This window comes from Sciurus carolinensis, chromosome 11 (genome assembly GCF_902686445.1).
Source record: "Sciurus carolinensis chromosome 11, mSciCar1.2, whole genome shotgun sequence".
Lineage (NCBI taxonomy): Eukaryota > Metazoa > Chordata > Mammalia > Rodentia > Sciuridae > Sciurus > Sciurus carolinensis.
Genome location: NC_062223.1, coordinates 63,491,184 through 63,504,795, shown reverse-complemented (window position 1 = coordinate 63,504,795; position 13,612 = coordinate 63,491,184). Strand labels below are relative to the sequence as shown.

The window sequence follows — 13,612 nt, the reverse complement described above, 5'->3', positions numbered from 1 at the left end:
GATCAGAAATGTGGGTGCACACAGTGACGCAGAAAAGTCAGTTTCAGTTCTTAAGAGAAACATTTATCATGACTTCTTTGAAGAGTGAGTCACTGGTTGATAGATAGTTCTTGCTGAGTTTTATTGTCAGGAATGAACACTGATGATATTTTCATCTTCCTGGAATTTTCCCGAACTAGATTGACTCTTTGTGAGGGAGGCAGTATTTTCCTTCTTAGCCGAGTGTGGGGAGGGTGAGAAAACAGAGGCAGAAAAGTGGAAGTGACTTATCCAAACCACAGGAGAATCTGAAATATATCAGGCATTTTAGTGAATGCTGTTCCTGGAATTTTCCATAGTTAGACTTGGACTATTAGATGAAATTGGACAGTGGCTGCTTGGTCATATCTGACCTGTACGGTAAAATAGTCCCATCTTTATATTTGATGAGGCCACCAGAAATAAGAAGTAGTTGTTTTTTTTTTCTGATTTTTAATCATTATTCAAAAAAACAAATGTATCTTATGCTTGAAGAATGGGATTTAAAAATTCATTTTAGCAAAGATGATATGGGTTATTATAAACTAATTTAAATTAAACTGAAAGGAAAAAAGTGGAAAAGCTCAAGGTATAATAGATTTGCTTCATTTTATTCCTTTGCTGTCCTATTCATGGTTCTGCAGCTTCCAAGTCATTTACTGCCTGCATTTTTCACAGTTAAGTTATTGTTCTCCTGAAAAATACCAGATTGACAGCCTGAAAAATACCAGATTGACAGCCTTTAAGCACAAATCTTGTCCCCTTTCAGTCCTGGGAGCTGGAGCCGTGGCTGATGGCGGCCAAGCTCATTAACTAGCCCCACGAAGAGGAGCACATGTTCAGCGCCTTCTGCAGTGCACTGCTCAGGGCCTGGATGACTGGATGGTTTCCCAGGAACATTTAGATACGTTGATAGACAGCCCCTTCATATAGAGCTTGGGACATAGGAATCTTCCCAGGAGCTGCTACCAGTTTGCAAATTTTTAACTTCCTCCTATTATCCCTTGGTTTTCCCCATAAGAAAAGCACACTTGTTAAAGCTCACGTGGGCCACAGGGTCCTCTTTCCAGTGGAGTTCTCTTTGGCATGACAAGATTCTGTCTAAAACCAGATCTAGCCTTGTCTCAGTGAAGTAAAAGGAAGACAAAATGTAAATCCTAGATGGTAGAGCCTAGGCTTCATCCAGAAGGTTTGAGGTACTGAAGTAGCATGAGATGTTGTCTGAATATAGTCTAGCAACTTTCTCTTTCTTCCCGCTAGGTGCCACCAATCCATACACAGAAGCAAACTATAAACCAACTTTTCTGTCAGATGATGAATTGAAACACCTCATTCTCAGGGTATGTCATAATTATGGAATTATTTTCCACAACATTGATTTTTATAAATTTATAGTAAGTGCCTGCATGTGGGGAGTTGGTGTGTCAGCATTGAATTCTTTAGGCTCCTTCTTCCCCAGGTGTCCACCTCTGTCTTATTGTTTGGGCAGGCTTCACATGCCTTCCACAGAACCTCTCACCTCTATTCTGACATTGCATAAGCAAAAATGGAAGGTCTACGCTACTGTGATTTTAAGTCAGAAGAGGCAGGATTTTGTTAAAAATCAGAGAGAGTAAGAGTCCTAAATCTTTCTGCATGAAGATTTTAGGAAGGGGACCAAAACTGATGACAGTTGAAACTTTCTCTTCTCCTGACTTAACCACTGGCACAAAAAGGTTCACCTAAGTCTTTACACCAAAATCCATCAATACAGCAAAACAGACAAAGAGGAAAATAAAGAAGTACATGCTTTCCTCTACTTGACTTTGGTGCTCTGTCGTGCTCTGTCTCTGCACAGAGATGATTGAGATGGTGCCATAGGGACTTGCTGGCTTCCACGCAGGATAAGTCTGCAAAAAAGATCCAAGGCATGTTGCTGGATAGAGTAAGAGTAACTTGAAAATTAAAGGGCAATAAATGGTTCAGAGGCCTGTCCTCTTGCATTTTGCAAAATGGGAAACAGAAAAAATGTTAACTGAAAGGAAGCATATCTGCCTCCTCCTTACACACAGCCAGGGCCAACCTTACCTATCCAGCTACCTACAGCATCCTGGCCCCTGTCTTTCAGATGCGATCAGGTGCATTCTGGGTGGTATAGCAGTAGACTATCCCCCGTCTTTCAGCAGAAGTTTGCAAAGCCCCTGGATAGAGGGGAACCCAGCTGGATCTTTGCATCATCACTGCCCATTTTCAACTCAACCTAGTTTCAGATGCTCTGTAAGTCTAGCCCATAGCTCATCCCAGTATTCTCTCTTCATCCCCTCATGATGTGCTCTATTAAGTCGGAAAGCTTTCAGCTGCAAGGAACAGTAGATATGATGAATAAATAGTTTTGTTTCTCAAATATAAGTGGTTCCAGGTAGGATGTGTGGGGTTGCTGTGTTGGTTATTGAGGTCAGCAGGAACCAGGCTCTTTCCTGGGGTGGGAGAGGCTTCAGGCCGGTTTTCCTATATATCAGGAAAGAATATGCCTTCCCAGACTTTTGCTTACCTAGATATATGCCACTTAGTCACCCCTAGCTGTAGGGCAGGGCACAGAAGCAAGTATACAGATTTCCTAGCATCCAGGATAGGTCTAAGCAGAGAGAGAAGGAGGTGGGAATAGGAATTGGGCCCCCAAAAGTATTTGCCACACCACTTTCCAAGGCCGATTCCATTTGCTAGATTTCCCTGCACAAGTGGCTTGCACAGCCCAGTTCATCACTTAGACTGTGGCTGACCTGAGATTGAGTGGCGCCATACAAGTCATCTATAGTGCCACCTTTTGGGCAGCTTCAGTACTGCTCCTTCCTGGTTCTCCCGTACGTGAAATAATATTAGGTGAGGCTTTTTTATATCTTATACAGATACAGTTTGTGTTTCTGAACTTAGGACTTCTCTTTTATCTATGTTGCATTCTAATTTTTGGATGGCTACATAATCCAACTTGTCATTAACAACCCTTTGAATCTTTATGTGACGTGGGTCTGATAGGCATGCCTCTGTGCCCTTAATGCTCATTTATTCACCAATTCAGCAAGCATTTTTGTATCCTTACTGGATATATGTTACCGTCCCAGGAACATCCAAATCAGTGAGAAACACTTCAGGTGGGGCCCAGGTTTTCTGGCAAGTGAGCGGTGGTCCTTTGGCTACCACCCCCAGGACACAGTTATTCAGATATCCACCTCGCCCCCACCTCCCCGTCTTTTCCATAAAGCTGCCGTTGTTCTCAGGGAGGTTCTCGCTGAAGTAAAAGTTAAACTAGGTCTTAGCATCTCTGGAGCTGCTGTCAGAGCTGACTTCAGAGACATGTGACCTGTGCAGTCAAACCAGGGTCCCTACTTGCTTAACTGCTCTGCAGTCCATCTTGAAGAGCTTGATTTTTGAACAAGGATATTGGCATTTTCATTTTGTACTGGACCCCACAAATTATGTCACTGTCCCTGATTAGCATACTACTAATTTGAAAATTTTTAGGGCAAAATATATGTGTGTGTATGTATATAGTTATATTTCATATTCCTTTTGAAAAATGTCTTGTTTAACAATTTTTTGTTGCTGCTTTTTAAAATAATTTCTATCAGATGCCTGCATGGATCAGGGTCTAGAACGAGGATTGTAATCCTAGTCAAGCTAAGCACCTTGCTCTTCTCCTCCCCTGTTTCATGCAGTGCTCGCGGGCTCTCTTCCCTGGTGAAGCTTGTCTCACCTCTCTGGCACATGTCAGTAGCTGTGGAATACTGTCCAACCCCTTAACACTTCCAAGTGTCTAGTTGCCAGGAATTTGCTTCACAGAAGGCAGGCTCCACTCAGGTCATGTCAGATCATTAGTCAGCAGGTAGTAGATTTCCATATTTCCTCATTAGTGCAAATCTGACTAACCACTCTCTTTATCAAGTGCTTTCAAAATATCCTTAACAAACTTGAGTGTCAGGGTCCGTCAGCCTTATCAGTTTATAATGTCGAGATACTGTATTTCCCCAGGTTTTGAAAACAAGGCAGATGCTACCAGGGCCTCTGTGCCACTTAGTCATTAGCAACATCTTCCCCAAGAAGGAGTCTGCCCTGGTCATCCTTATGGCCCTTGGTGCTAATAGTATTCTCACAACCCCTGCTCTTCAGCTGTCCCCTGGGGCTCAGCTCTTTCACCTGGGGTCTGTTTGCTGGAGTGCCACAGAGCTGGACTGTGTAGAGCCCCTGTGTGGACTGCAGCCACTGATCTTGGCAACCTACTTGCTATCCCTTGGATGTGTTGAAATCCTCTTTGCTGGTGTCTTAGTTCAGGCCTGACTGCCCAGTATGCCCACCAGGATGTCTCAGTCACCTTTTTCCCAGGCCCCTTTTGTGCCAAATCACCACATCAATGAAAGCTCTTCTCTTGTGAGATATCATGTTGTCTGCAAGGTGAATAAGAAAATTACTAAGACCCTATTTTTTGACAGAACAAGTCTTCTAGCAGATTGTGCTTGGAAAGTTACTTCCCCCTTACTGTCACCCTTTGCCCTTGGATCAGTTTAGGGACCTGACTTAGGAAAGGATCCTCCCCAAAGTCTTCTGGCTGGTGGCCTGCCTGGCTGTCCTGGCAGTAGTGATTCTGTTCCCCTTTCACTTGCTTCTTCTAGTCCACACCGTTCTTTTATCTTCTGGAGCATGAATTCATCTCCTAGTTATCTGAATTAAACTATGTCCCAGAGGCCCTTTTGTAGAAAAGAGAACAGCATTTCTCTAGATTTTTCCAAAGAACTAACTGAAGACACAGTTGTGAATAACGTAAGCAATGAACCCACTGTACATTAGACTAGAGGAACAGAGCCATAAAAGCAAGGGTGTGACAGAGTGGGGAAGACCCTCCCTGTCACTAGAAGACCCTTGCACACATAAACAAAATAGCCTATGCTCTCGGGTACTGTAGCTTTGTATCCACCTGCATCGCTCGCTCTACCACATGTCCCATCTCTGTACTTGTCTTTGTTGGCATTAAAGATTTTTACTTGTATGTAAGCTGAAGAAAGAGTCAGAAGAATCTAATGGGAAATCTTTGCTTTTCTTTTCTTGTCATAGAATACACATAACCCAGCTCTGGCTTGAGGGGATAATATAAGGGCAGTAGTTTCCAACCCTGTGTACATTTGAGTCATGGGATGGGGGTTAAAAAAACACCAGTGATCTAGCCCCTTGCCAGAACATCAGCATAAAAACGAAAACAAAACCACTACTTCCAATGTTGAAAACCACAGTTCTGGAGAGCTCCCAGTCAATGAGGCATTCAAGTTGAGGGCATATGGTGGGTGAGCTACCGGAGAGAGAAGGTTCTGATCTCCAAGGGTCCTTGCAATCTCAGGTTTATGGTTCTCCAGAGTTGTTATAATTAGAGCAGTGGAACACAATTTTTCTGGACCATCATTCAATCAAGAGAAAAATTTTAAGCCAAGTTCGGTTTTGAAATAGAACTTAGTTTAATTGAACTCTTCCCTAAAATCATTAGATGATAATATGTTTGACACATAGAGAATCTTATTCTCGTAAAGCATTTGTTTTAAGCATCCTGTTCTTAGGATACCAGTGACACTGTCAGTGAGAGTTCCTGTGCTTTGGACAATTAGAAAACAAATCCTTGATTTGCTATCAAAGTAAGTACAAAACATGTATCCTAAAGTGTGATAAATTGATTATCCATTTCTCCTGATTAGGCAGCAGATGGATTTTTGTTTGTCGTAGGATGTGACCGAGGGAAGATACTCTTTGTCTCAGAGTCTGTCTTCAAGATCCTCAACTACAGCCAGGTATTATTCACACTCCTGTTGGTGATGGGCAACCACACAGAAACACCACCCCGTTTTTTCAGAATAATTAAAGTATATAGGCCACATGTGAAATTCTTCTTTCAGAAAATTCTCAACAGAAAAATGGATTTAAACTTATGCATCCCACCAAAAGGTTTGATTCTGATCTGATCAACAGCTTTATAGCTTTCTTATTGCTGCAAAATAAATATCCCACAACTATAGACTAGGGTGGGAGCAAGGATATCTGTCAAGGGAGAAAGGTAGGCAGTAATTTGTTACCTGTGAATAATAAACTTGTAAACCCACCCCATACTATGTTTGCAATGATGTGAACTGCCGAACTTCAGCTTCTTCTAAAATTTAATTATAATGAACCATACCTTTTATGATTGTATGATCAAATAAGAGTAACATATGGAAGCTTTTAGAACCAAGCTCTTCACCTGTTATGTCCTCAGAACTTTTGTTCATTTATCCATTCACTAATTCACTTGCTGGTATTTATATGGAGGCTTCATAGGCAAAATTGAATAAAAATGGTATTTAAATAAATTCAAATTTATGTAAATTTAATTCTTTCCAAAATGTTTTGTTCTTTCCAGTCTTAGAGCACAGGCCTGGAGGAAGTTTTATTATCTCCGTTAACACATAAGGTGACTGAGGCATAAGGTGACCTGACTTGCTTAAGAACAGAGGCTTAATATCAGAGCTGGTGTCAAAGCCACGGCCTCCATTCCTCCTCCAGAGGTCTTATGGGGAATGTGAAAATAAGATAAAAAAATACATACAGCCAAAAGATTCGTGCCTCAGAGGAGTATAAATTGTTTATATAATTGAACCTTTTCCCTCACAGGTTATCAAAATCAGCCTCCTGATGCTGATATATTTTCACATTCATATAGGAAATGTTTGAGATTCTCATGCTTAAAATACAAAATAAAGACAAAAGATGTGCAGAGGTTGAGCACTTGCTGCTTCACTTATGCTCCACCTGCAGCTGACTTGTCATTTTGAACATTTCACCCCCACAGAACGATCTGATTGGTCAGAGTCTGTTTGACTACCTGCACCCTAAAGATATCGCCAAAGTCAAGGAGCAGCTCTCCTCCTCTGACACTGCACCCCGGGAGCGGCTCATAGATGCAAAAAGTGAGTCAAGGGGAGGCAGTGTGGCCTCAGCAGCGGCTCCTGGGACCACTGGGCCCCCAGCAGGCAGAGAGAGGATGTATGTGGTAGCCTCCCCAACCCTCCCCAACCCTCCTACCTTGAAGCCTTTTTTCTCAGTCACAGCTGCCATCTGTAGCTAAATAGAATTATTTATCTGTTCTTTTAGTTTGTTTGTGGTGGTTGTTGTTTGTGTTTTACATAAAGAACAAAAAAACTCAATGTCCAAATTCATTGGAAGGAAGAACTTTGTCTTGATTCTTTCTTTTAGTTATTTTTTTCCACAGTCTAGAAGTTCCCAGTTACATGATCCTGAGTTTTAAGTGCTCACACCACTTTCATTTGTTCTCCCAGAACAAATTGTCCCTATGTATCTGAGCTGCACACATGCAGCCTCAGAAGATAAGAGTAAGAAAACTTAAAATGTAAATGTGAGGTTTCTTTGGCCCAAATGATTCCTCATTGGGTTGGCTCCTCCCCCTGGTTTTCTTTCTGCAGCAGGAGAACCATCACTCACATTGTTCCCCCTGTTTCCCACTCCTGTACCTTGTCCTGTGTCTCCTGGGCTGGACCCCAGGAGCTCTTTTCTACTGATCCCACTGCAACTAAAGAACATGGACTCTGAAAGCTGCTGGGTGCACATCCTGGCTCTGCTATTCACTAACTTTGAGAAAGTTACTTAACTTCTCTGTGCCTTTTTCATCTGCAAAACAGTACCATTTCATTGGGTTGTTGCAAGTATTTAATGTGTTAATATACTACATAAAGAATGTAGTATTCGCAGGACATAGCAAGTATGATATCAGTACTGAATTCACCTTGGCCCAGTGCAGTCACAGTCTAGCTAGATTCCTGCTTCCAAGTACTTCACATTAATCCCTGAAGGAAATACCACCAGAGGAATCACCTTTAAAACATCCTTTTCATTAAGGCACACTTCTTCCTGAAAGTAAAATTTAGTCTGTGGTACCCATTGCCCTTAATAGTCTGACCTTGGCATCTTTTTAGTGACCTAAGAAGAACAAGATGAATGGTGTTTAGTCCTTGTCTTTGAGGCTCTTACCATATAGTCAGCAGACAGCACCCTGTGTCACAGGTGCAGCCATAGAAATAGCATCAGGCATCAAGAGTGAGATGAGTCACCCTCATGTAGGTGTGAGTAGATGACAGCTGAGGTGGATCTGAAAAGACCAATTAGTGTTTGCCAAGTGATGAAGGAGGAAAGAGCAAAGGAAACCATCTGTGGACAGGTATAGAGGTGTAGAGTCTCATGGCTTGATGGGTGCCATTGGATCAAATGTGGTAGAAGGGGACACAGGGAAGGACTTGAGCTGGGTCAGGAAGCGGGTGATGAGGGGGACAGAAAGGAGGGAAGCTTTGCCAAGAGAAGCCTGGGCAGTGGCCACTCCTTCATAACTTTCCTATGCTGGCTATGAGGTGCTTGCTCTTCCTGCCCATGTGATTTGCAGCCCCCACCTTCTGTACTGCTCAGCTCATTGCATTGTAAGGAGGCTGTACATCAGAGCACCCCAGGAGCACCCAACATAGTAAGACCAATTGAAAATGTTTGGTCTGGAAGAGCCCAGCCCAATAGAAACGAAATGCAATTACAAACAGAAGCTGCATGTGATTTTATATTTCCTGGTAGCCACATTAAAAAAAGTAAAAATAAATGTAAAATTAATTTTAATAATATATTTCATCTAACTCAATAAATGCAAAATGTTATTTTGACATGTAATAATTACAAAAAATTAATAAGTTCTTTTACATTTTTTTGTTACTTTTTTGTGTGTTTCACACTTATAGCACATCTCAGTTCAGAAAAGCCACACAGATGTGCTCAACAGCCACATGCAGCTAGTGGCTACAGCACAGGACAGCACAGGTCTAGAATGGGGTCCAAGAATCTATGTGTTAATAGAGCATCTAAGTGACGTGGCCTACAGCCAGTTTGAGAATTTAAGGGAACCCCATTTCCTCATTTCCATTCCAATATCCAAACCTTGCCCATCCTTCAAGTCCCAGCTGGAGTGCTTCCCCTGGGAAGCACAGGCTGTCCCTTGCCATTTCCTTGGCATAATAAGCTGTTGTCACTGATCTTTTCTTGGTGCACTTCCATTTCCTCTTCTCAGCTCTTCCCTGAGCTCTTATTGGAGAGGAAGCCAGGCTGTATTCTTTTCACCCCCAGAGCATCTAAGTCATTTGAACACTAGCACTTTCTACATGATCTATAAACATTTCCCCACTAACATCGCGGGGATCCTTACTGCATCTTTGGAGGTCTACGCTGGGAGAAGTGCTATTCTCAGCTCGCAGGTAGAAAACGGGGAGACAGTAAAGAAACAGCTTTGTTCAAGGTCACGTTCCCTCTCCTGACGGGTGGCACCACTCTCAGTTCATCACATTTTGTGTGTTGATTTGCAGCTGGACTTCCAGTTAAAACAGATATAACCCCTGGGCCGTCTCGATTATGTTCTGGAGCACGACGTTCTTTCTTCTGTAGGATGAAGTGTAACAGGCCTTCAGTGAAGGTCGAAGACAAGGACTTCCCCTCCACCTGTTCAAAGAAAAAAGGTACGATTTGATAGTTCCATAGATCCTGGAGGGGTTTGCTTTCTGCAGTGGAGCCCTCCACTGGTTCAGTGGTTCCTCACTAGCCAGGACTGCAGCCAGGGCCCTGCTGTCCCCCGACAGCATAGGGGATGTGGGGAGCAGGGGATAGAGCCACAAGGCCCCCACATGTTGTCATAGTGACAGAGGCTTGTGGAGAGGCTTCCTCTGTTTAAATTCTGTTTATTACAATGTGGTGGAAAGAGTACCATCAACCACAATTCTGCCTTCTAAGCAATCCACCAACTTTGCCAATGATCTCCATGCTTCTAAATGCAGTGAACACTTTCCATTGCTCTTCCGTGTTGGAGGGGATCTCTTCCCTAGCATTCCACAAAACTGCTTTTCATCAACCCCAGCTGTCCTCTGCCACTCCAGCTCTCTTCCTCATTCTTTTTGTTGGTTCCTCCTCACTAACCTGGGGCTTCTTTACTCTATCTACACTGATCCACTAGTAATGTCAGCCACTCCCTTAGCTTGTTTTTGTCTGGCACTGAGGATGGAACCCAGGAGCACTCTACCACTGAGTCACAGCCACAGCCCTTTTTAAATTTGAGACATGTTTTCAATAAGTCGCCCAGGCTGACCTTTAACGTGATCCTCCTGCCTAATCTCCCAAGTAGGTGGGATTACAGGCCTGCACCACTGCACCCAGCCCCTCCCTTAGCTCTAAATGCCATTCACACGCCAATATCTTCCATGTTTACATTTCTAGCCCAGGGTTTTCTCTTGAACTCCAGATTTATAAATTATCTGCTGAGTGACTCTGCCTGCTTTGATATTCAAGGGCTTTTCAAACATGATACATGCCAAAGTAGCCACTGGGCCCCTCCTTTAGTGTAAATGGCCTCAGCCAGCTATTCACGCTGGAGCCTGGGAAGAAGTCTTACCCCTCTCGCCACCCACCCCTCCTTAGTTACAAAGTCCTGCCACAGTGGTCTCATCTGCAGTGTTTAGCTACCTGAAGTATTTTACCATCTCCATGCTCACCACTATACTCAGCTTAGGCATGGTGATGTAGGTTCTGTGGGCTTTCCAACCCTCCATACAGCTGCCAGAATGACCTATTTTAAATAAAATGTTTTTATTAGTTACCTGCTTAAAACCCTTTATTGTTTCCCATGGCTTTTGAAGAAAAATTCTAAATATTTAATGTGAGCACCCCTCCCACTATTCCCTGCATTTGAGCCCTACTGCCTGCCTTTTGATGCCTCAGCCCCTTTCTGGGTAAGGTCTCTACCCATCCTGTCACTGGGATTCGAATTCCTTTCCTCTCACCCCTGACAGTCCCCTTCACCTTCTTACTCTGGCCTTGGTCCGCCTTCTGCCGTCTCATGTCCTCCCACAGGATTTCTTTCTACTGCTTTCTTGTAGTTACAGTTCTGTAGTTACTTTTGTGATTATCTGTTTGAAAGTCTGCCTCCTGACTCAACGGTAGACTCCACCCCGGTGTGTCTGATGTGTTTTCCACTGTGTTCTAGTAGCCAGCAGTGCTTGCTAAACTCTCCTTGTCAGTTTGTTTGCACTGAGGTCCACAGGTGCTTCAGCTGAATCAGTGAATGACATCAGCAACCACCCTACCCAGGAAAGTGGGAGCCATTCTTATTTTCTTTCTCTCTTATGCCTGATATTCATGCCAAATTCTACAGTTCTCAGAAGCTTCTCCTACTTTTCCCATGCTGCCATCATTCAGTTCTCGTCGTCTCTTGCTGTATTTTTGCCACCAGCCTCTGAACCAGCTGTCCATACTTCTGGTTTCTACTCTCTTCCCATTCATCCATCACCCTCTTCCTAATGCATCCAAGCCATAATTTGATTTTGCTATTTTCCCACTTGAACATCTCTGGAAACTCACCATTACTGTCTGGAAAAAAAAAAAAAAAAAAAAAAGAACACATTTGTTAGCAAACAATCCAATACCCTTGTAACCTACCTGCAACCTGCTTCTCAGGTCCACCCCCAAGAACCTTTCTTTTCATTTCAACCACCTGGAACTCTTGGCTATTTCTTATACAGGGTACATCTCTGTGCCTTTGTACATTCTCAAACTTTGCCCATTCCAGTCCCTTAGCCACTGATACTTCCTCAGTAACCTCCTATATTGAGTTTTCTGGGGGCCACCTTCTCCTCACCTAAAGTATTCCTTCCTCAGTATATGGAATTCCCTTGGTTAATTACTGGCTCTAGTAAGCGTATATGACACTGAGTGACCATGGTCTATTGACCTCATTCACTAGATGCTCACTTCTGGAGGATGAGGCCTTTTTTTAAAAACTTTTGGGTTCCTACCTACATCCTACCGCACCCCCAGCTGCTTGTGCCTCCATGACCCAAACCCAGCACTGATGCTAACCATCTGCTTTCTAGCAGATCGAAAAAGCTTCTGCACAATCCACAGCACAGGCTATTTGAAAAGCTGGCCACCCACAAAGATGGGGTTGGATGAAGACAATGAACCAGACAACGAGGGGTGTAACCTCAGCTGCCTTGTTGCAATTGGACGACTGCATTCTCATGTGGTTCCCCAACCAGTGAACGGGGAAATCAGGGTGAAATCCATGGAGTATGTTTCTCGGCACGCAATAGATGGGAAGTTTGTCTTCGTAGACCAGAGGTAAGGGTCTACATATCACCCTTGAGCAATGATGGTAGAGGATTATCAACCTTGAGTTGAAGAGCAAAGAAGACTGGGCTGTCAGCTAGCTTTTCTAAGAATAAAGATAGGGAAGTAATGAGGGTCTCTGCTAAAACCGAGATTCATTAAGATATAAATACAGATATTTTCTGTGTCATTTTTTGGTAAATAGTTAAGTTGGGTGATTTGGTGTCCACAGCCAAAAGAAAACAGTAGACCTACTATGTAAATCTGTGAGATATCCCAGGATCATTACTTTGATTGAAACATAAAACCTGGAAGCAATTATTTAGTCCTGAGCTGTCCAATACAGTAGTCATTAGACATGGTAGCCCCATACAGCTATTTGGATTTGAATGTAATCAATTAAAATGAAAAATTCAGTTCCTTTGGTTCACTAGTCACATAAGTGTTTGATAGCCACATGTGACTATTGGCACATAGAACATGTCTGTCATCACAGAAAGTCCTATTGAACAACATTGACCTAATCCAGCCTCCTCGTTTTATGAGTAAGGAACTGAGGCCCAGTCCGAGACTTAGTCTGCTGTCAGACTCAGCTAATTTTGATAGAAGACCTGGGCTAAGAACCCAAAGGACTACAATTCACTGCTGCTTGCTGCCTCCCATAAAAATATTCTCAGGGTAATAATTCTTCTGACCACTAGAGATGGCCACAAAATGCTTGAAAAGGCTCTTGTGGGCCCAGCTGCTAGAGCTCTTGGAGTTTGGATTCCTGATTTTAAAAAACAGGCAGTAAAAAGGAGAGGTTTGCACTAGTGTTTAGATTTCTACATTTTTACCTTACTAATGTGGTTGCCATTTAAAAATCTTCTAAAATTTCATTTCTTGTGATACTAGTTCCCTTGAAAGCTTCTTTGCTTGTTCTGATTACATTCAGAACACTGAAGCAGAAGACCCATATTGGCCCTCTGAAAACCCACTGGCTTTTTTGGCTCCAGCTTTGACCTTCCTCTCATAGGCAGGGTTCATTCACTGCAAACTTGCTATTAGCAGTCTAAATGGCTTTTTCTTCTTAAAAAATTCCCTTATTCTCTTTTAGGGCAACAGCTATTCTGGCATATTTACCACAAGAACTCCTAGGCACATCATGTTATGAATATTTTCATCAAGATGACATAGGACATCTTGCAGAATGTCATAGGCAAGGTAAGCTGGGCTATATAAAGGCCGTAAGTTTAAAGTGTCCTACTACTTCTAGCCTAGTCCATATGATCTTCCAGAGAATTCTGCCCCAGTAATGTGGGAGTCAGCATGCCCAGCCAAGAGGGGCCCAGGACTCTTCAGGCTTAAACATCTCTGAGGAGTGGAGACTGAGGTCCCAGGTACCATTTCTCCCCTTACAGATCCCCTG

General features: G+C 43.0%; 1 protein-coding gene across 13 annotated transcripts in view; it reads left to right on the top strand.

Annotated features, from left to right (window-relative positions):
- The window catches only part of Bmal1 (basic helix-loop-helix ARNT like 1), a 99,407-nt gene that overhangs the window by 72,227 nt on the left and 13,568 nt on the right, over positions 1-13,612 (top strand). For 9 of the 13 annotated variants that reach the window (XR_007103825.1, XM_047515744.1, XM_047515737.1 and 6 more), the window contains 6 exons: positions 1,279-1,358; positions 5,730-5,822; positions 6,857-6,974; positions 9,417-9,566; positions 11,970-12,216; positions 13,301-13,407. Coding sequence is in view for 12 of the 13 variants with exons in the window: in XM_047515744.1 (XP_047371700.1) it covers positions 1,279-1,358; positions 5,730-5,822; positions 6,857-6,974; positions 9,417-9,566; positions 11,970-12,216; positions 13,301-13,407 (795 nt within the window). In the remaining variant the exon portion in view is untranslated. The remainder of the gene's footprint in view (positions 1-1,278; positions 1,359-5,729; positions 5,823-6,856; positions 6,975-9,416; positions 9,567-11,969; positions 12,217-13,300; positions 13,408-13,612) is intronic. The other 4 variants (XM_047515738.1, XM_047515746.1, XM_047515743.1 and 1 more) reach the window with 1 other exon arrangement.